The following is a 19,793-nucleotide window of genomic DNA, read 5'->3' on the forward strand; positions in this document are numbered from 1 at the left end:
ACCAGCTAATCGAGCTAGCTAGCCATGGTGAGCAGCAATAAAGGTACGTGGATCCTATCCTATCACCTATCACTGTGGGACTCTTATGAGCAACCCCAGCTAGATCTGAAGTACTAAATTAAATGGCTGCCTGCCAAGTTGGGTGGAGGAATGAAACGAAACTGAGCTTAAGCCGCGTTTAGTTCCGGCCAGATTCGGCGTCGGCTGAATTCATCGGCACTGTAGCTACATTGTAGCGTTTTATTTTTATTTGATAATAATTGTCCAATCGTTGACTAATTAGGCTCAAAACGTTCATCTCGCAAAGTACAACCAAACTGTACAATTAGTTTTTGATTTCGTCAACATTTAGTACTCCATGCATGTACCGCAAGTTTGATGTGACGGAAAATCTTTTTTTGCATAGTGCCAAAGTTGGGAGTTTTGATGAACTAAACAAGGGCTTAACATAACTGGCCCAGGGGAGGGTGCTCGGTCGGGATGGTCAAGTGACCAAACTCGGGATGGTCAAGTGACCAAACTCCGGAAACGGAGGTCCCAGGAGGTCTCGGTCGGGATGGTCAAGTGACCGGAGTGGTCCCGGGAGGTAGGGGGGGTCCCGGGTTCGAGCCCCAGGTGGCGCTCTCACTGGGAAGGTGAGGGATGACACCGGCCAGACTAGAATCTGGTCCACTAATTAAATAGCTTCCAAATTGAAGCCGGAGAGGGTACCCCAGCCTCTGCCCTCACCAATCAGGAACATACACAACCTGGACAAGAGGATGATAGCTAAGGTACTCCAAGAATAACGCTGGCTTCAGATGGGGGCATACTGTTGACAGCTACACTAATCACACGTCCCGGGAGGTCTCGGTCGGGATGGTCAAGTGACCGGAGTGGTCCTAGGAGGTACGGGGGGTCCTGGGTTCGAGCCCCAGGTGGCGCTCTCACTGGGAAGGTGAGGGACGGCACCGGCCAGACTAGAATCTGGTCCACTAATTAAATAGCTTCCAAATTGAAGCCGGGGAGGGTACCCCAGCCTCTGCCCTCACCAATCAGGAACATACACAACCTGGACAGAAGGATGATAGCTAAGGTACTCCAAGAATAACGTTGGCTTCAGATGGGGGCATACTGTTGACAGCTACACTAATCACATGTCCCGGGAGGTCTCGGTCGGGATGGTCAAGTGACCGGAGTGGTCCCGGGAGGTACGGGGGGTCCCGGGTTCGAGCCCCAGGTGGCGCTCTCACTGGGAAGGTGAGGGACGGCACCGGCCAGACTAGAATCTGGTCCACTAATTAAATAGCTTCCAAATTGAAGCCGGGGAGGGTACCCCAGCCTCTGCCCTCACCAATCAGGAACATACACAACCTGGACAGGAGGATGATAGCTAAGGTACTCCAAGAATAACGCTGGCTTCAGATGGGGGCATACTGTTGACGGCTACACTAATCACACGTACTCCTACATATTGTGGGAAAATTGGTTTCATAGCACCAAAAGAATGCGAGAATCGGAAAAAATACCACCGAAAGTTCGTCGTGCCGTAAAATACCATTGAAAGTGAGCATTCGTTCTGCAATCTAGCACTCTGTTAACGCCGTTGGTTGCGTCCGTCCGAGGACTCGGCTTCAGTGCACTCAAAATTCAAAAACGAGCAGGAGCCATGGGAGGACGTCGAGAACAGCCTGTATACGTCGCATCAACCTAGGCAGGCCTACGGTGGTACAGCCTCGTCCCAGGCAGCTCGGAGCTCAAGCCCAGTCTCTATCCTTGCCTCGGACGCTGCCGCCTAGCACTCCAGCGCCGACGCCCTATGCCGCCGGAGACGCACTCGCCGAAGCTAGCTCCGCCGGAGCTGCGCCGCACCAGCGTGCGACTCCACCCACAGTAGCCAGCCGTCGGAGCTCGCTGACGCGACCCACGGGCAACGGGGCCTTCCCGCTGCCCGGAGCTCCCTGCACTGGAGCCGAGTGCGGTTAGCACAGAGCACCCGTGCGCATCGAAGCCGACGCCGCGCCGAAGGCCGGAGCTGAGCGCCGCCGGCACCAAGACAGTCGCCACCGCCGGTCTGCTCTCTCCTTTTCTCTCCGTCTGCTCGCCGCTCGGACAGGCGCCGCTAGTGGCGTTGTGCGCGACCGTGCTGTCGCGGTCGCGGTCCCAACGATTCTTGCACCGGGTACCAGCTCGCCGGACTCCGCCAAAACGAGCGCTTTCGGCTTTCTCGCATGGAAAAGGACGACGTGTGAGCCCAATCGATCCGTGGATGTCCTGTGAGGACAACCGGCTGCTCGGCGTCCACTGATGTGCGTGCTCTCCCAAGAGGACGGCGGAGACGCATGATCCGTTGTTGTCCACGGGTGTCCAATCCGGCATTTTCGCTCACGCTGAGGCCCGCGATCGACGCAGTTACCTGCCCCCCCCCCCCCAGCTTCCGGTTGGCGGCACCCATCTCGGACGCGTTCGCGGTCGGCCAGCCGTCGACCATAGCGTCGAGGCCCACCGAGAACCCACATAGCTCGGGAGGTCGCGGGCGCCGCACGGCGCTACTAGCAGCATCGCCACTGCTCTGCTCGCCATGTCACAGGCATTCGTCCTTTTTGGCTTCGATAAACAGTCCGGCCGGCAAGTAGTAGATGGATGGAGAAGAAGAAGAAGGAGCGGACGTCCCAGGCTCCCAGCGGGTGGAGACAGACGCCGTTAGCTCCGAAGGTGACGGAACGTGATGGAATGCTACTTTCAATTAACGTTTGCATCTTTGAATGGTATTTTACATGACATAGCTCTTTTGATGGTATTTTCCGATTCTTGTGATCTTTCAATATTATAGAACCAATTTTCCCTTGTACATATGGTACCCTTGTTGCTAACTATGAGCGGGAACCTTACCAAAAAGGACTGGATACTAAAGGGGAACAACCGTGCAGACTTTGCCCAGTAGCAATAAATAAATGGATGAAAATTTGGGTGAAGAATAATGGAAGTTATACCTTTTCACCTGCCAACACAGAAGAGTATTTGTTATACCTTGTTGGTTTCAGTCAGGGCTTATCAGCCAGTCAACAGTATTTTTCTCTCACAATAACCCAGCATCAGTCGGACTTATCAGTCCAAAAACCAACCAGCGAACAGGCCGATAGAACGAAGATTAGAATATAAGATTTCGAGCTGTCTGTCGGTGGTTATTACCAAACTAGCTAGTCATTGCAAGAAACTCTGGGTGAAGATTAACGCAAGAGAGAAATGCATGGGCTTTGGGTAAAAGTAGAACGCCAAAGCTGAGGTGACCTGTCGAACCTTCATAAAGCACTGAAACTGGGGCGTGCATTAGTGTCTGTCAGCAAGATTAGGTCAGTCTAAGCCCTAGTCAGGAGGAGCATGTGGGCCAACAGCACAGTACTTGACTACATTATTTCAGTGTTTCTGAACCAAGCTCTGCCTTCATTCTTTTGCAGCCAGATCTTTGGAGTAAAATATGACCACCGTATATCAAGATTATAACCCATAATCTGTACCAGGTGTACTGAACATGTAAACAAGGGTCGCGCTAAATGAAGTATTTGCATGAAGCATTCCATGCTGCATGAAGAAGTGAATGAAGATCCTCAGAACGCGAGAATGAGGAGTGCAAACTACTGATCCCACTATCCAGGGAATGTAACAGTACAAAGTACCAAGCAATATATTGATTGCTTCCTTGGTAGCAGGTACTCCCTCCGTCCACTAAAAAAAATCAATTCTTGTTTTTCAAAGAGTTAAACAGTCTATACTTTGACTGAATGTATATAAAGAGTACAAACATTTATGATACAAAATAAGTGTCATTAGATTAGTTGTAGAATATATTTTCACAATAAATTTATTTAAGATATAAATGCTAATACTATTTATTTACTATATGAAACTTTAGTTAGATGAACCGGCACGGATACCATTGTTGCATCTTTTGTGGATGGAGGGAGTGCAAAAAACTGGCAGCAAGCAACTTAATCCCAACGAAGACCATGTCCTCCAAATGGATGACAGAAGATTTATCTCTCTTGATCTTTACAGTCATTCAAGTTAAGCTCAACGCAGTCCAAAAAAATATAAATCAAAGGCCTGGATCAATTAGTGTGACTGGTATCCAGCAACCCAAGTAAACAAAAAGCAGCAGGAGGCAGCTCAACTTCCATCTACGCAAAGCAAGTAGTACTACTGGGCAATCCTTCTGGAGTTTGTCCATAGTCCGTCCAAAGATTTTGAAGATGAATGGGTGCAGGACACTGCAGATGAGTTTCCTGAGAAACGAAGCCTGAAATGCACATGCTCTCCTTCATTACCATTTTACTTGTTCCTCTTCCTATATCAACAACTGAACGAACACAGCAGCTTATACAGGACATGCTGTTTGGACAAACGCATAAGCTGCTACTACTTACTACAACACTGCTTGCGCAAACGAAAGAAAATGAACAACAACAACAACAACAACAACAACAACAACAACACAAGAAGCTACTAGTTGGGCTGAAGCTACTAGTTGGGCTGCCACGTCTTCATTCACCATGCGTTCTCCGGTGACTGGGCCGCCTCAGTTTCTCCCAACTAGACACCAGCAGGTTTAGGATGTAGTAGTAGACAGTCATGGCACAGATCATCACGAAGTTCCAGCAAGAGGAAGGCCAGTACCACGGATACAGCAGCCGGAAAAACAGGCTTGATCACATGCCTTGGGTAACGACCGATCTGTAGCCAACCAACACCCCATGATGACCAACCAGGAGAGGCATCATATTATCCTTTTACCAAATTATAGTGGTGAATTGAATAAATGAAGTATGTGGATCAATCTAAGACAGTTTATTGGCAACAACGGAGAGGCAACGACATAGAGAAAGCAAGCAATGATTGGTTGATTGCAAAAGGGCTCTGCCTATTAATCTGACATCCCTAGCCTTAATCACCAGGTCTGTTTGGTATCACAAAAACACAGTATATCATCTAGACATCTACTTCAGCATTTTTTGCTACATATGCGTGTCATGTACGGCCGGACCTATACCAGGAGGCACCGGGCCCGTGACATCAGGCGCGCGGCTGAGCGCGCCCAGCGCGTCACGGACGCGGCCCAGGGGTTGGCCGAGCCTTCTAGTGGCTAATATAGGCAATAGTTGTTAGTATCCCTAAGATTGAGGAGGGATTAGTTACTATTTTTATTCCATCAAGGATTATATATTTTCCCTGTAACCGGCACCTTGGAGGATAAGAAAGATATAAGCCAATCTGTCTTCTTCCTCCCAACTCTCAAGCCTAGGTCGCTGAGGGGTATAACCTCGCCCTAGAAGACGGATCGCGGCTACGAATTACGTAGCCGAGGTCCAGCTACTCAAGGGTTTGACGCCCCTTGACAACCTGGTATCACGATCCCGGCGATCCTCTTCTTTCCGCGCTCCAGACGCCGACCCGCCCACTCCACCTCCGATCCAGCAGCCATCACCTGCGTCCTCCTGCGCCAGCAGCATGGGCGACGATCTGAGGTCCACCGTTGAGTCGCTCGCGAAGGCAGTCCAGCGCCTGCAGACCACCGTCGAGGCCAACGCGACGGCGATCACGGCCCTCTCCACCGATCGCTCGTCATCCTCGGGCTCCAAGCAAGCCGAGGGCGTCCCTTCTGTCGATCGTCCTCCCAAATTCCAGAAGATGGATTTCCCCGCGGTACGATGGCAAGTCTGATCCGCTGATTTTTTCTCAATCGCTGCGAATTCCTACTTCCACCAGCAACGGATCATGGAGGAGAAGGTTTGGATGGCCTCTTACAACCTAGAGGACGGGGCCCAGATGTGGTACATCCAAGTCCAGACGGACGAGGGTACTCCATCCTGGCGCCGATTCAAGGAGCTCATCAACCTGCGGTACGGCCTACCCCTGCGGTCCGCGCCTCTCTTCGAGCTCGCTGATTGCCGCGCACCAGCACCGTCGCCGATTATCAGGATCGGTTCAGCGTTGCTGCCACGGGCCGGGGCCCTCGACGAGGCGCAGCGCGTCCAGCTCTTCACCGGCGGACTACTGCCCCCGCTTAGCCTCGACGTGCAGGTGCACAACCCCCAATCCCTGGCGGCCGCGATGAGTTTGGCCCGCCAGCTAGAACTGTGGGAGCAGTTCACGGCGCCCTCGACCACCGTTAGCCGCGTGGGCGCCAGGCCGCTGCTTCCGGCCCCGGCCCCACGTCTACTGCTGCCGGCGCCGGCGACCACCTCTCCACCAGCCGCCATCGAGGGTCGACCACCGATCAAGCGACTGATGTCGGTCGAGCAGGAAGAACGTCGCCGTCTCGGCCTCTGCTACAACTGCGACGAGAAGTTCTCCCGCGGCCATAACCGTGTCTGCAAGCCTCTTCTTCCTGGACAGCACCGTGGAGGACGACGACACGGAGGAGCCCACCGAGGAGGCAGGCTGAGGAGTCGCCCGCTTTCTCCCTGCAGGCCATCGCCGGTGTCCGCCTCAGCGACACCATGCAGGTCCACGTCCAGCTGGGCGCCACTCGCCTCGTCGCGCTTCTGGACTCCGGGTCCACTGCACAACTTCATCTCGGACGACGCGGCACAGCTCACCGGCCTCCCTCTCCAGCTCCGACCACGTCTCACCGCCACCGTCGCAAACGGGGAGCGTGTGTCGTGTGTGGGCGTCGCTCGCAACGCCACGTTCTCCATCCACAGCACACCTTTTCGCGCCGACCTCTACGTCATGCCTCTCGCCGGCTTCGACATGGTCCTAGGGACCCAGTGGCTGGCCACGCTGGGACCCATTGTTTGGGATTTCAGCAACCGCACTGTCTCCTTCCAGCTCGAGGGCCGTGAGCTGTGCTGGAGTGGTCTGCCAGGGCCGACCAGCGACCAGTGCCCACGTCACCCAGACCACCCAGACCACGACTGTCTCTGCTGGACGAGCTGCTCGAGAGCTTCTCCGACCTCTTCGCCGAAGCCGAGTGGTCTGCCTCCTCCTCGGAGCAGCGACCACCACATCGTCCTCCAGCCCGGGTCCCAGCCGGTGGCCGTGCGCCCATACCGCTACCCGACCATGCACAAGGATGAACTGGAGCGGCAGTGCGCCTGTTAGTCGTTGAATTCTCACTCTTGGTAGTAGGAGAATTCTTACTCTCAACGAGAGAGGATGACACTAGGAGTTGGGGCAATTTTCTTGTCTATTTCTCACACAAGCTCACACAAATGTCATACCAACTTAAGGGGTTGGGGTTACATATTTATAGGCTGCTAGCCAGCCAAGCATATGCCAAGATACTAGTCTAAGATGCTATCCTCTAAGATGTTGTCCTCTAGTCTAAGATGCTGTCCTAAAAACAGAAAAACAGCCACAAGGACCATGTGAGCAGCACAGCCCCACAAAGACCAGCCACACATGAGACTTATCCATCATTCTCCCCCTAAGTCTTGTGCGTCGTCTTGTGGGAGAGTTGAATCATCCCGGTCCTAGAGCAGGGCTCAAGGAACTTGATCCTCCCAAGGGGCTTGGTGAGCAGATCCGCAAGCTGGTCCTTGGTGTTGATGTAGCTCGCCTTGATTCTCCCTTCCTCCAAACAGCCTTGGATGAAGTGATACCTCACCCGGACGTGCTTGCTGCGTTCGTGGAACACGGGGTTCTTTGCCAGGGCCAGAGCGGACTTGCTGTCCACCCTGAGCTCCACCGCTCTAGTGTCTCTGCCGAGGAGATCACCAAGCAGTCGAGCGAGCCAGAGCGCCTGAGTCGAAGCGGTGGAGGCCGCTATGTACTCGGCCTCGTAGCTGGACAGAGCCACCACCTGCTGCTTGACCGACTTACAGCTAACGAGGCACTTGCCGAGGAAGAAGAGGATCCCGCTCGTGCTCTTGCTGGTGTCGATGTCCGCCGGCGTGGTCGCTGTCGCTGTACCCGACGAAGTGTGCCGCCCCAGGGCACCTCGGGTAGTAGAGGCCGTGGTCGAGAGTCCCCGCAACTGTAGCGGATGATCCTCTTCACAGCCTGCTGGTGCTCCGTCGTCGGTCACTGCATGAACCGACTAACGTAGCCGACGGAGAATGCCAAGTCTGGCCGTGTGTGGGCGAGGTAGAGAAGGCTCCCCACAAGACGCCGGTACTGCGTAGCGTCCACCTCCTCCTGTCGTGCTGTCGCGGCTCAGCTTCAGCCTCTCCTCCATCGGAGTGAGAGCTGGGTTGCAGTCGGTGAGCCCAGCTAGCTCAACGACTGCGCTTGGCGTAGGCGGTCTGTCGAAGCGTGATCCCAGAGTCATGCTGGTGCACCTCGATTCCCAGGTAGAAGGAGAGAGGCCCCAGGTCACTCATCTGGAAGGTGGCCTTCATCTCTTCCTTGAATGCCGCCGCTACCGCATCCTTGGTGCCGGTGATCACCAAGTCGTCGACGTAGACACCTACCAGCAGGGCATTATCTCCACTGCCCCGTCGGTAGATGGCCGCCTCGTGCGGGCTTTGCTCGAAGCCCATCCCCTTTAGCGTGGAATCCAGCTTGGCATTCCACGCCCTCGATGCCTGCCGCAAGCCATAGAGGGCCTTGCGCAGGCGGAGCACCTTGCCCTCCTTGCCGAGGATCACAAATGCCGGCGGCTGGTGCACGTAGACCTCCTCCTTCAAGTCGCCGTTAAGGAACGCCGACTTGACGCCCATGTGATGAACACGCCAGCCCTCCTAGGCAGCTAGCGCAAGGAGGAGTCGCACGGACTCCATCCGTGCCACGGGAGCAAAGGCGTCGTCGAAGTCGACCCCCTCCTGCTGCACGAAACCTTGTGCCACCAAGCGAGCCTTGTGCTTGACGATGGCACCGGCTTCATCCCTCTTCAGCTTGTACACCCACTTAAGGGTGATCGTGCGATGACCACGAGGAAGGTCAGCAAGCTCCCAGGTGCGGTTCTTCTCAACCGCATCCATCTCCAACTGCATTGCGGCGCGCCATGCCGCGTCTCTCGGCCTCTGCAAACGACCGAGGCTCGCCGTCATCACATGCAAGGTGCAACTGCGCCTCCAGGTCGTGAGGCACCGGTCCCGGCACCAGCTGGTCGCCGAGAAGGTTCTCCATCGTACGGTACTGCAACGGCTCGCCGTCGTGGTACGCGTCAACGCGCTCCTCGTCGTGAGAGAGCAGAGTAGCGAGCTCAACCGGGCCGTGCTCGACACGAGCTGGTGGTGGAGTAGACGTGCCCGGAGTGGTGCCTGTCGGTGCTGGAGTACGTGGCGTTGCCGGCTGTGATGGAGCCGGCGAAGAACTCATCAGCAGCCGAGGTCCTGGCTGGAGAGCGTGGTGCTGTCGGAGTAGCAGGCGCCGGGGTCGGTGGAGGCTCGGGAACTGGGGTAGACGCGCTCGCTGAAGAAGAGCCGCCTACTCCCCCAGCTCCCTCGAAGTGGACGTACTCGACAGAGAAGTCGTCGTACGTCGGAGCCGAGCCGTCGTCCACCGCCTTGTCCCACGCCCATCCTCGCCCTTCGTCGAACACAACGTCGCGCGCCGTGCGCACACGCTGTGTCTTCTGGTCGAGGATGCGGTAGGCCTTCGAGCCCTCCGCGTAGCCGATGAACACTCCTGGAGTGCTCCTGTCGTCGAGCTTGCTGATGTGGCCAAGCTCCTTGGCGAACGCTGAGGCAGCCGAAGACCCGCAAGTGGGAGACCGCCGGCTTGCTGCCCATGCCAAGCTTCAGTACGGCGTCCTGCCGTCGAGCGCCTTGGTAGGCGAGCGGTTGAGGATGTAGACGGCCGTCACCACCGCCTCTCCCTAGAAGACAGCCGGCATCCCCCTCTGCTTGAGGAGGGCCCGAGCCATCCCCACAACCGTCTGGTTGCGCCGCTCGACAACGCCGTTCTGCTATGGGCTGTACGGCGCAGAGTAGTGGCGCTGAATGCCCTCGTCAGCGCAGTACGACGCGAATTCAACCGCCGTGAATTCGCCGCCGTTGTCGGTGCGTAGCACGCGCAGCTTGCGGCCGCACTCCGCCTCCGCAGCAGCCTGCGCGCGCCCGATGGCGTCCGTAGCCTCTCCCTGGCTACCGAGGACCATCACCCACATATAGCGAGAGAGGTCGTCGACGAGCAGCAGGAAGTAGCGTCGTCCTCCCGGTGTGGCCGGTGTCACCGGACCACACAAGTCCCTGTGCACAAGCTCGAGCCTCTCCTTCTAGCCTGCTGTGGAAAGGGGAGTCGCCTCTGCTTCGTCAACACGCAGATGTCGCAGAGCTGCTCCACATGGTCGAGGCACGGCAGGCCTCGCACCATCTCCGTGACACTGAGCCGCTTCAGGGCCTCAAAGTGAAGGTGCCCGAAACGCTCGTGCCACTGCCACGCCTCGTCGTCCCGACGAGCAGCGAGACAGAGGGGTTGTGCCACCTGCACGTTAAGAACGTAGAGTCGATTTGCGCTTCTGGATACCTTGGCAAGAAGGCGACGACGACGATCCCAAATCCTCATGACTCCGTCCTCAACCACCACGCGCGAACCGCTCTCATCCAGCTGTCCCAAGCTGATGATGAAGTCCCTCAACACGGGGATGTAGTAGACTTCGGTGAGCAGCCTGTGCTCACCAGACACAGCGGTGAAGATGATGGAGCCGACGCCCTTGATCTCCACGCCGGAGGCATCCCCAAACTTGACGGAGCCTCGTACGCTAGAGTCAAGCTCGGTGAAGAACTCCCGTCGACCGGTCATGTGATGGGTGGCGCCGGTGTCGAGGCACCACCCGTCAGTCTTGTCGTTGCCGGAGCTGTCGCCGAGGAGGGCGTGTGCTTTTGGCTCGTCAAAGTGGAGGAGAGCCGCTGCGGCCGGTGCCGCTGGAGGTAGCTCGATGCTGGCATGTGCCATGAACAGAGCCGGCTCCTCCTCCTCCGCCTGTGCGACGTGGGCCTAGCCGCGGCGTGGCTGTCAACAGTCCTTGACCCAATGGCCAAGCTGGCCGCAGGCGTCGTCTCGTGCCGGCTTGTGCCTGCCGGCGGCGCCTGCCCTGGGCGCCTCCGCGGGCATCACTCTCGGCACGTCCTCAGCGCCCCGGCCTGGGCGTCTCTGCGCGCCTTGCATGGCTTGCCACGCTTGCGGCCGCCTGTCACGGAAGAAGGCTCCCCCTTCCTCCGGTCACCTTGGCTGGCAAGCCACTGCTCCCGAGTGAGGAGCTTCCCGCCAGTGGTGATGGGCCCCGAGAGGGACTGTGGCTCATCGCTGTCGACGACCTTGAGGCGACCTATCGCCTCCTCGATCGACATCGTGGAGAGATCCAGCAGAGACTCGATCGAGCGAGCCATCTGCTTGTACTTCTTGGGGACGCAACGGAAGAGCTTTTCGACAGCTCTCTCCTCGCCGTAGGTGTCGTCGCCGAACTGCACCATCTTCTGCAACAGAGTGTTGAGACGGAGAGCAAAGTCATCAACGTCCTCACCTGACTTGAAGGCCAGGTTCTCCCACTCCTTGCGAAGTGCCTGCAGTGTGGACTTGCGGGCGCGGTCGCTGCCGATGCGTGCCGCAGCGATGGCGTCCCAAGCCTCCTTGGCAGTCCGCTTGCTGATAAGCGAGAACTGCATCTCGGGCGGGACTGCAGCGATGAGAGCATCCAGCGCCCGTCGATCTAGGTCATAGTCGACGTCGCCGTACCGGACTGCCTCCCACATGTGCCGCACCTGGAGCTTTACCCTCATCACCGCAGCCCACTCGACGTAGTTGGTCTTGGTGAGGGTAGGCCACCCACCGCCTGGGATCCGACGTCTCTGACAACAACCTGGAGCCCGTGGTAACCACGGTACCGATCTGGGGAGAGAGAGCCATGCTGCCTGTGAAGGCCGTGCTCTCCATCGACCCGTCGGTACCGATCCAGGGAGAGAGAGCCACGCTGCCTATGAAGGCCGCGCTCTCCATCGACCCGTCCGCCACCGTTGCCGTGCGCGCCTCCTCCAGGAGCGCCGTCGGCGTGTCCGCGCCTGTCTGGGCTGCCGCCGCGCTCGTGGTCGTGCGCGGCTGCCCCAGGAGCGCCACTGCCATGCGCGCCTCCTCCAGGAGCGCCGCCAGCGCGTCCGCGCCTGTCTGGGCTGCCGCCACGCTCGTGGGCGTGCGCGGCTGCCCACTGCGCCGTCCGCGCTCGCGTTGCCTCCCTCTCTAGCAGCTCGAGGTCCGCATCGGCGGTGTCGTCAGCGGAAATGGAGCTGCCGATGCTGCCGCGCAGAGCCTCGACCTCCGCTGCCGCCGCACGCGCTGCATTCGCCGCCGCCGCTTGCCTCCGCCTCCGCTCTGGCTGCTGCCAGCTCCGTCGCTGCCAGCCTCGACGCCCTTGCCGCCGCTCGCTCGCGTTCCTCTGCCGCGGCAAGTTCGGCCTCCTGCCGACGCCGAGTGCTCGAGGCGATCGAGCGCTGAGACTGCCCTGCGGACATGACGTGCTACCAGGGGCTGCTGCGTGGGGAGAGGGCTGCTTCAGACGAGCTGGGAGAGGAGTGAACAGGAGCGGCCGAAGGAGCTGCTGCTGCCAACAGCTGGGGCTGTTGTGGGGCTGGGAAAGAAGATGAGCAAGAGATGCTCAGGCTACAGGATAACCTGGCTCCGATACCAGTTGTTAGTCACTGAATTCTCACTCTTGGTAGTAGGAGAATTCTTACTCTCATCGAGAGAGGATGACACTAGGAGTTGGGGCAATTTTCTTGTCTATTTCTCACACAAGCTCACATAAATGCCATACCAACCTGAGGAGTTAGGGTTACATATTTATAGGCTGCTAGCCAGCCAAGCATATGCCAAGATGCTAGTCTAAGATGCTATCCTCTAAGATGCTGTCCTCTAGTCTAAGATGTTGTCCTAAAAACAGAAAAACAGCCACAAGGACCATGTGAGCAGCACAGCCCCACAAAGACCAGCCACACATGAGACTTATCCATCAGCGTCGCCATGCATCAGCAAGGGCTCATTCGGCGGAGCTCGTCGGCGTTCTCGTCCCCGGTCCTCCTCGTCAAGAAGGCGGATGGCTCCTGGCGCTTCTGCGTCGACTACCGCGCCCTGAACGCCATCACAGTCAAGGACGCCTTCCCGATCCCGGTGGTCGATGAGCTGCTCAACGAGCTACACGGCGCAAAATTCTTCACCAAGCTCGACCTCCGTTCCGGCTATCACCAAGTCCTGGATGGCGCCCGAGGATATCGCCAAGACCGCTTTCCGCACACACGAGGGGCTGTACGAGTTCCTGGTGATGTCGTTTGGCCTCTGCAACGCCCCAGCCACATTCCAGGCGCTGATGAACGACGTCCTTCGCGCCTTCCTCCGCCGGTTTGTCCTCGTATTTTTTGACGACATTCTGATCTACAGTGCGTCCTGGGCGGATCACCTTCGCCACCTCCGCGTCGTTCTCTCCGTCCTGCGCCACCACCGCCTCGTCGTCAAGCGATCCAAGTGCGCGTTCGGCGTCACCTCCATCGCCTACCTCGGCCACATCATCTCCGACGCCGGCGTAGCCATGGATCCTGCAAAGGTGCAGGCGGTCCTCGACTGGCCCCAACCCCGCTCGGCGTGTGCATTGCGCTGGGTTCCTGGGCCTCGCGGGCTACTACCGCAAATTCGTCCACAACTATGGCGCGATCGCGGCGCCTCTCACCGCGCTCTTGAAGGAGGGCTTCGTCTGGTCCGAGGAGGCTGCCACGGCGCTCTCGGCCCTCAAGGCCGCGGTGACATCCGCGCCAGTATTGGCGCTGCCCGACTTCGCCTAGCCGTTCGTCGTCGAGTGCGACGCGTCGACTCACGGTTTTCGGGGCGGTGCTCATCCAGGACAAGCATCCCATCGCCTACTTCAGCAGGCCGGTTGCTCCGCGCCACCGCTCCCTCGCCGCCTACGAACGGGAGCTCATTGGCCTCGTCCACGCCATCCGCCATTGGCGCCCGTACCTCTGGGGCCACCGCTTCACGGTGCAGGACCGATCATTACAGTCTGAAGTATTTGTTGGACCAGCGGCTTGCCACGATCCCGCAGCATCACTGGGTCGGGAAGCTCCTGGGGTTCGACTTCGCCGTGGAGTACAAGCAGGGCGCCCAGAACACGGTCGCCGATGCGCTGTCTCGCCGCGACACCGAGGACAGCACAGGGGCGGTCTTGGCGTTGTCTGCGCCACGTTTCGACTTCATCGACCGCCTTCGTCAAGCACAGGCTGTGGATCCGGCTCTCGTTGCCCTTCGGGACGAGATCGTCGCAGGCACCCGCGCGGCGCCTTGGGCCGTCCAGGACAGCTTGGTCACCTACGACGGTCGCCTCTACATCGCCCCGTCTTCGCCACTCCTTCTGGAGATCGTCGCCGCAATCCATGAGGACGACCACGAGGGTGTCCAGCGCACGCTGCATCGTCTCCGCCGCGACTTCCACTTTCCCAACATGCGCCAGCACGTGCAGGACTTTGTTCGTACCTGTGCCACTTGCCAGCGGTACAAGTCAGAGCACCTCCACCTGGCGGGACTCCTTCCGCCGCTGCCCGTGCCGACGGCAGTGTGGACGGACATTGGGCGCGACTTCGTGGAAACTTTGCCCAAAGTTCGGGGCAAATCCGTCATCCTCACTGTGGTGGATCGCTTCAACAAGTATTGTCACTTTATTCCACTGGCTCATCCATACTCTGCAGAATCCGTCGCTCAGGCTTTCTTCGCCGATATCATCCGCCTCCATGGGATGCCGCAGTCCCTGGTGTCCGATCGGGATCCCATCTTCACCTCGACGTTTTGGCGCGAGTTGATGCGGCTCATGGGGGCCAAGCTGCACATGACGACAGCCTTCCATCCACAGTCGGATGGCCAAACTGAGGCGGCCAATCGCGTCATCACCATGTACCTTCGCTGTTTCACAGGTGATCGCCCTCGTCAATGGCTTAGGTGGCTCCCTTGGGCGGAGTTCGTCTACAACACGGCGTACCAGACCTCCCTCCATGACACGCCCTTCCGCATTGTCTACGGCCGTGATCCCCCGACCATCCGCTCTTATGAGCCTGGGGAAACGCGGGTTGCTGCTGTGGCCAAGACTATGGCTGAGCGCGAGGAGTTCCTCCTAGGACGTTCGTTTCCGGCTGGAACAGGCACAGGCGGTCCAGAAGCGGCAATACGACAAACAGCACCGCGCGGTGGCTTACGCCGTGGGCGATTGGGTGCTGCTGCGCCTCCTGTCATCGCCCCATCGCGTCCCTTTCCGACGCCGCAACAGGGAAGCTGAAGCCTCGCTTCTTCGGGCCCTATCAGGTCACCGAGATCATCAACGCCGTCGCCGTTCGTGTTGCACTTCCGCCTCGGGCTAGGCTCCATGACGTCTTCCACGTCGGGCTCCTAAAAAAATGGGCGGGTCTCCCTCCGGCAGCTCCTCCGCCGCTTCCGGCCATCCACAACGGCGCTACGGTTCCAGAACCGGACAGCGTTGTCCGCACTCGCCTGGCACGCGGCGTGCGCCAGGTCCTCGTCCGTTGGAAGGGCGAGCCGGCTTCTTCCGCTACTTGGGAGGACTGGGACTCCTTCAGCGCGCGCTTTCCAGCATTCCAGCTCGGGGACGAGTTGGTACAGGAGGAGGGGAGAGATGTCATGTACGGCCGGACCTATACCAGGAGGCGCCGGGCCCGTGACATCAGGCGCGCAGCTGAGCGCGCCCAGCGCGTCACGGACGCGGCCCAGGGGTTGGCCGAGCCTTCTAGTGGCTAATATAGGCAATAGTTGTTAGTATCCCTAAGATTGGGGAGGGATTAGTTACTATTTTTATTCCATCAAGGATTATATATTTTCCCTGTAACCGGCACCTTGGAGGATAAGAAAGATATAAACCAATCTGTCTTCTTCCTCCCAACTCTCAAGCCTAGGTCGCTGAGGGGTATAACCTCGCCCTAGAAGACGGATCACGGCTACGAATTACGTAGCCGAGGTCCAGCTACTCAAGGGTTTGACGCCCTTGACATGCGTCCACTGGAAAAAATATGTATCACCAACATAGATGTATCAAATAAAACCATATTTACTTTCAAGGAAAATTGCCATAGGAACAAATAGTACTGTGAATTCATAACTGTACTAAGATTGGAGAAAATGCGGTACTCACAGGGAACAGCAAATCCAATGTATTCCAGGCTGCATGCCGCACCGCACGTGTTGGGTACGTAGGGCCACCAGGAGAAGTGAAGCTGTAGAGGCAGGCCTTTAATCTGGTGCTTGTACTCAATCTCAGTTCCAGCCCTGCATGAATTAAGTCATTACTCAAATAAAATTGACCTTGCAGCAGATGAACGGAATCATAACATTTGTGTGTGCCTGACTCCTTTGGAAACATATCCAGGGTAGTTAGTACCTTGAAGTATGCTCATGCGGGAGAGGTAGTGCAGTAGTACTGGCTCAATTTTTAGCTTTTGAAGCTGCAGTGAAGACCAAAGCAGTTAGTTTTAGCTGATGATGATACAATCTCGTCATCAGATGAACAGAATAGCACATCTGTATCACAAAGAGACCAACCAGATCAGTGAGTTCAATTACAAAGTAATCTGCTGGTCCACCAACCAAGAAGGAATTTGGAAAAGTGGGGAAATGCTCTAGGAAACCCCAACTTGTTTGGGACTTAAAGGCTTTGTTGTTGTTGGGGAAATGCTCTAGGAAACTAGAAAGCAAGGGATCTGCATACCCAAAATTGCAACACTTTAGTAGTACATAATAAGCATTCGGCCTTAAGAAGATACAAAAAGGGCACCTACCTTGATCATAGAAGAACATGAATCTAGAGAGCAGAAGGAAAAGGTCTCTACCAGCCTATGGAGTAATGATGAAAATTGTTAGGAGAAAAGAAGTACAGTAGAACTATGAAGAAAGAGAATAACCTGTAATGATAATTTAGTAAGTCGGTCAGGGACTAGAGCAACATCCTCAAGGAGATACTGTTCAATAATAAAAGAAAAAAACGTAAGTGGTGCAAATACACATGGAGAGTGGAGAGTAATTTCGAAATGAGATAAATCATGAGGAATCAAGCCAGCGCTTACATGATACAAAGAGAGAAAATGTCTTGTATTTGTCTGTATGCCAATCCTATAAAAAAATATTATTTAGACAGTGGCAGTTTCAAGCAGAAAAAAAAAGAATAAAAGAGAACCACGATATGTTCTCAACTGTAGCAGAAAATAGCTGAGGTTAAAAAAGCATTAATAATAATGATGGCTTTTTATTTTTGCAATCATACCAAAATACATTTGTAGCACCTTGAACAAGAGCAGAGCTATATCGTAGCGATATTTCCTTTTCATCAAGAGGGGCTTCGAACAACTACATAACAAAATTGTAATTAGTAAAAAAAAAAGTTTAAATATCGATGTACCTATATTGGGAAAACCATATCTTTTCAAGGAATAATCAATGGAAAATCAAATTATATTTTATTCCATCCTGAAATTAACTTTTCTGACTGATGGTTGATGTTACATGTCAACCTAAACTGCATGTTTTCTTTTCTGATAACTTAATGATTACTTTAAAGGATATGAACTCGAAATAGAAACCATGGTATGTTAATAATGTAATTGGGCCTGTATATACATCCTCCGACCATTTGATAACTGAGTAACACAGCATACCCATTTGTGGAAAAGAAGTGCAAATATGTTGGACGCGAAGGACTGGCTCCAGAGTTGCACTATCAACTCAAGTATACGCCTGCCACTTTCAGGCACTTTAACAAAATGATTTGCAAGAATCTCATAGAAGCATAGCCAACCATCTTCCCGTTCATCTACTGGAGCAATGCCATCATCATTCTCACTCATAATCGCATCTGTTGAAGTATAATGCAGTTCATTATTCTAGGATTCAAGAAACGGCACACAAGTGTGCCTCAGGGTCTATAAAAATCAGCACTGAATGTAGACCGCATAATCTTAAAAGAATTTATTTATCATAAGAGGAAGTTGTGACTTAATGTAAAGAGATTATACAACAACAAAATATAGTACGTTGTCGACTCAAGGAAATCCAAAATGCAACAAATGTGTTACTATTGTAGTATTGTTGCAAGTGAGAAATTGGTTAAATTCCTTTCAATTGCTCTGCTCATCCTATGTGATAATGTGAATGTGCCAACCGAATGTATTGCCTGATGAACATGTCTATAGAAACCATGGAGCACACAATCTGAGCTCAATCCTAGTAATTAGCATCACATAAACATAAGATAATGATACAGGTTGTCACTTTCTGAAGCAGAAATAGTGCATGTTATACCAGTTCAAAGCAGCCAATATGAGAACAGCAGACAGATGCAAAGAACTTACTATTCCGTCAAAAGATACATTTTGTCATGAAATGAATCGATAGTCTAGTGTATCTATCTCAATATAACAATTTGGAAATGGCATGTTCACAACATCTGTTCTATTATTTCCTTTTTGACTACCATATCATCATAGCTGCAAGCCCATACAACTTCTGCTGTAGCAAAAGCAACTTGCAGAGTACTTCCAAGTTCCAAGCAATATTATCAATAGCAACTTATCAAGCATTAAGCATCTAATATATATGGAAAGAAAAGACCGAGGAAATTAGCAGCCAAAAGTATGCAAAGATATGGCACCTCGAGCACGATCATCCACCTTCAATACAATGTCAGCAAATAATTGCTGAAGTATCTGAAGACGCTGTGAGTTGGAGATCAGAGCCTGCATGGAAGATAGTCAACCAGGTGACATTATGATCTTTTTTTCATTAAGGAAGCTTTATTGAAAACAAGATTATTGCATCTAGTAAGTGATACAATTATTTGAAATAACTTCCAACCTCTGCACTTTATTGAAAACAAGATTATTGCATCTAGTAAGTGATACAATTATTTGAAATAACTTCCAACCTCTGCATATCAAGATGTACACAGCCCTCAAAGTTTCAGAAGGTGACATTATGATCTCAACCACTCAACAACGGAATATAGACAGTATATATATATATCTTACACAGATGTGTCACCTATCAGTGAAACGACTCTTGTTGCCTAAATCGTTTCAGATAATAATATTGGCCTTTTTTTTACATCAAAACCACAATATATGCAGCGAAAAGGGGATATTTGAAAGGACAGTCAATGCTACCAAAAAAAAAGGTGGTTTGGGGGTAATCTGCGAGAGTAACAGGAGCAGCCGAGCAGGTGAGAATAATGTCCATTATCCTCCTGTGTGCCGTCGCCATCGCCGCCGCCCACAGCACGGTGCACCCAGACGCGACCCTGTCTGCTTGCGCGGAGCCACCTCGCCTAACCTACAGTCTACGGCCGCCACAACCCCGCCCGCCCTCGAATTTCTCGCGAAGCGACGTGACGTGAGCGAATGCGCGCTGGAGAGATTGAGCCTCGGATTAAGCGCGACGAACACAAATTGACGGAATATTCAGCAAGACTACGATACGAGCACCGGCGCCGGAACAACAGGCGCCGCGAAATCAGAGCAGCGAGCGCGCTGAGCCGAGCCGAGCCAGCGCACGCGGGGGAAGCGGTGGGTTACCTTCTGCAGCTTGCGCTCGATCTCGAGGGAGAGCGCCTCGAGGCGGTCGGAGGAGCCGCGGCGCCCCATGTCCGCGCACGCCGGGGGGTGATCGGCGGGCGCCGCGGGCGGTGGCCGTTCGGCGGTGGTGGTCCTGCAAATTAAGAGAAGCGGTGGAACTGATCCAAAATAATCTCTCCTCTCTCCTCTCTCCTCTCTCCTCTCTCCTCCGTGTTTGATGGATGGATATGGATACGGACGTGGAGGCCCGGATCTGCCGCCGCTGTCAGCGCTCGCCGACACCCGGTTGCTTTCGCCTTGCTGTCCTCCTGTCCGGTTGCCGACCACTGA

The 19,793-nt window shown here is 54.7% G+C and overlaps 1 protein-coding gene across 7 annotated transcripts in view; it reads right to left on the reverse strand.

Moving 5' to 3' along the window:
* The window catches only part of LOC136461763 (uncharacterized), a 46,273-nt gene extending 26,505 nt beyond the window's left edge, over window positions 1–19,768 (reverse strand). The window contains exons 1-11 of one of the 7 annotated variants that reach the window (XM_066461069.1): window positions 19,464–19,765; window positions 18,545–18,629; window positions 17,553–17,749; window positions 17,162–17,244; window positions 16,965–17,010; window positions 16,803–16,859; window positions 16,680–16,734; window positions 16,444–16,601; window positions 16,283–16,346; window positions 16,037–16,170; window positions 3,995–4,276 (exon numbers count right to left, since the gene is read on the reverse strand). In XM_066461069.1, the coding sequence (XP_066317166.1) occupies window positions 4,076–4,276; window positions 16,037–16,170; window positions 16,283–16,346; window positions 16,444–16,601; window positions 16,680–16,734; window positions 16,803–16,859; window positions 16,965–17,010; window positions 17,162–17,244; window positions 17,553–17,749; window positions 18,545–18,629; window positions 19,464–19,532 (1,149 nt within the window). In that variant the 5' untranslated portion in view covers window positions 19,533–19,765 and the 3' untranslated portion in view covers window positions 3,995–4,075. Of the gene's footprint in view, window positions 1–3,994; window positions 4,277–4,296; window positions 4,711–16,036; window positions 16,171–16,282; window positions 16,347–16,443; window positions 16,602–16,679; window positions 16,735–16,802; window positions 16,860–16,964; window positions 17,011–17,161; window positions 17,245–17,552; window positions 17,750–18,544; window positions 18,630–19,463 lie in introns of those variants that run through there. The other 6 variants (XM_066461072.1, XM_066461075.1, XM_066461070.1 and 3 more) reach the window with 6 other exon arrangements.
* Between the last annotated feature and the right edge of the window lie 25 nt (window positions 19,769–19,793).

Source organism: Miscanthus floridulus, chromosome 6 (genome assembly GCF_019320115.1).
Source record: "Miscanthus floridulus cultivar M001 chromosome 6, ASM1932011v1, whole genome shotgun sequence".
Classification (NCBI taxonomy): Eukaryota; Viridiplantae; Streptophyta; class Magnoliopsida; order Poales; family Poaceae; genus Miscanthus; species Miscanthus floridulus.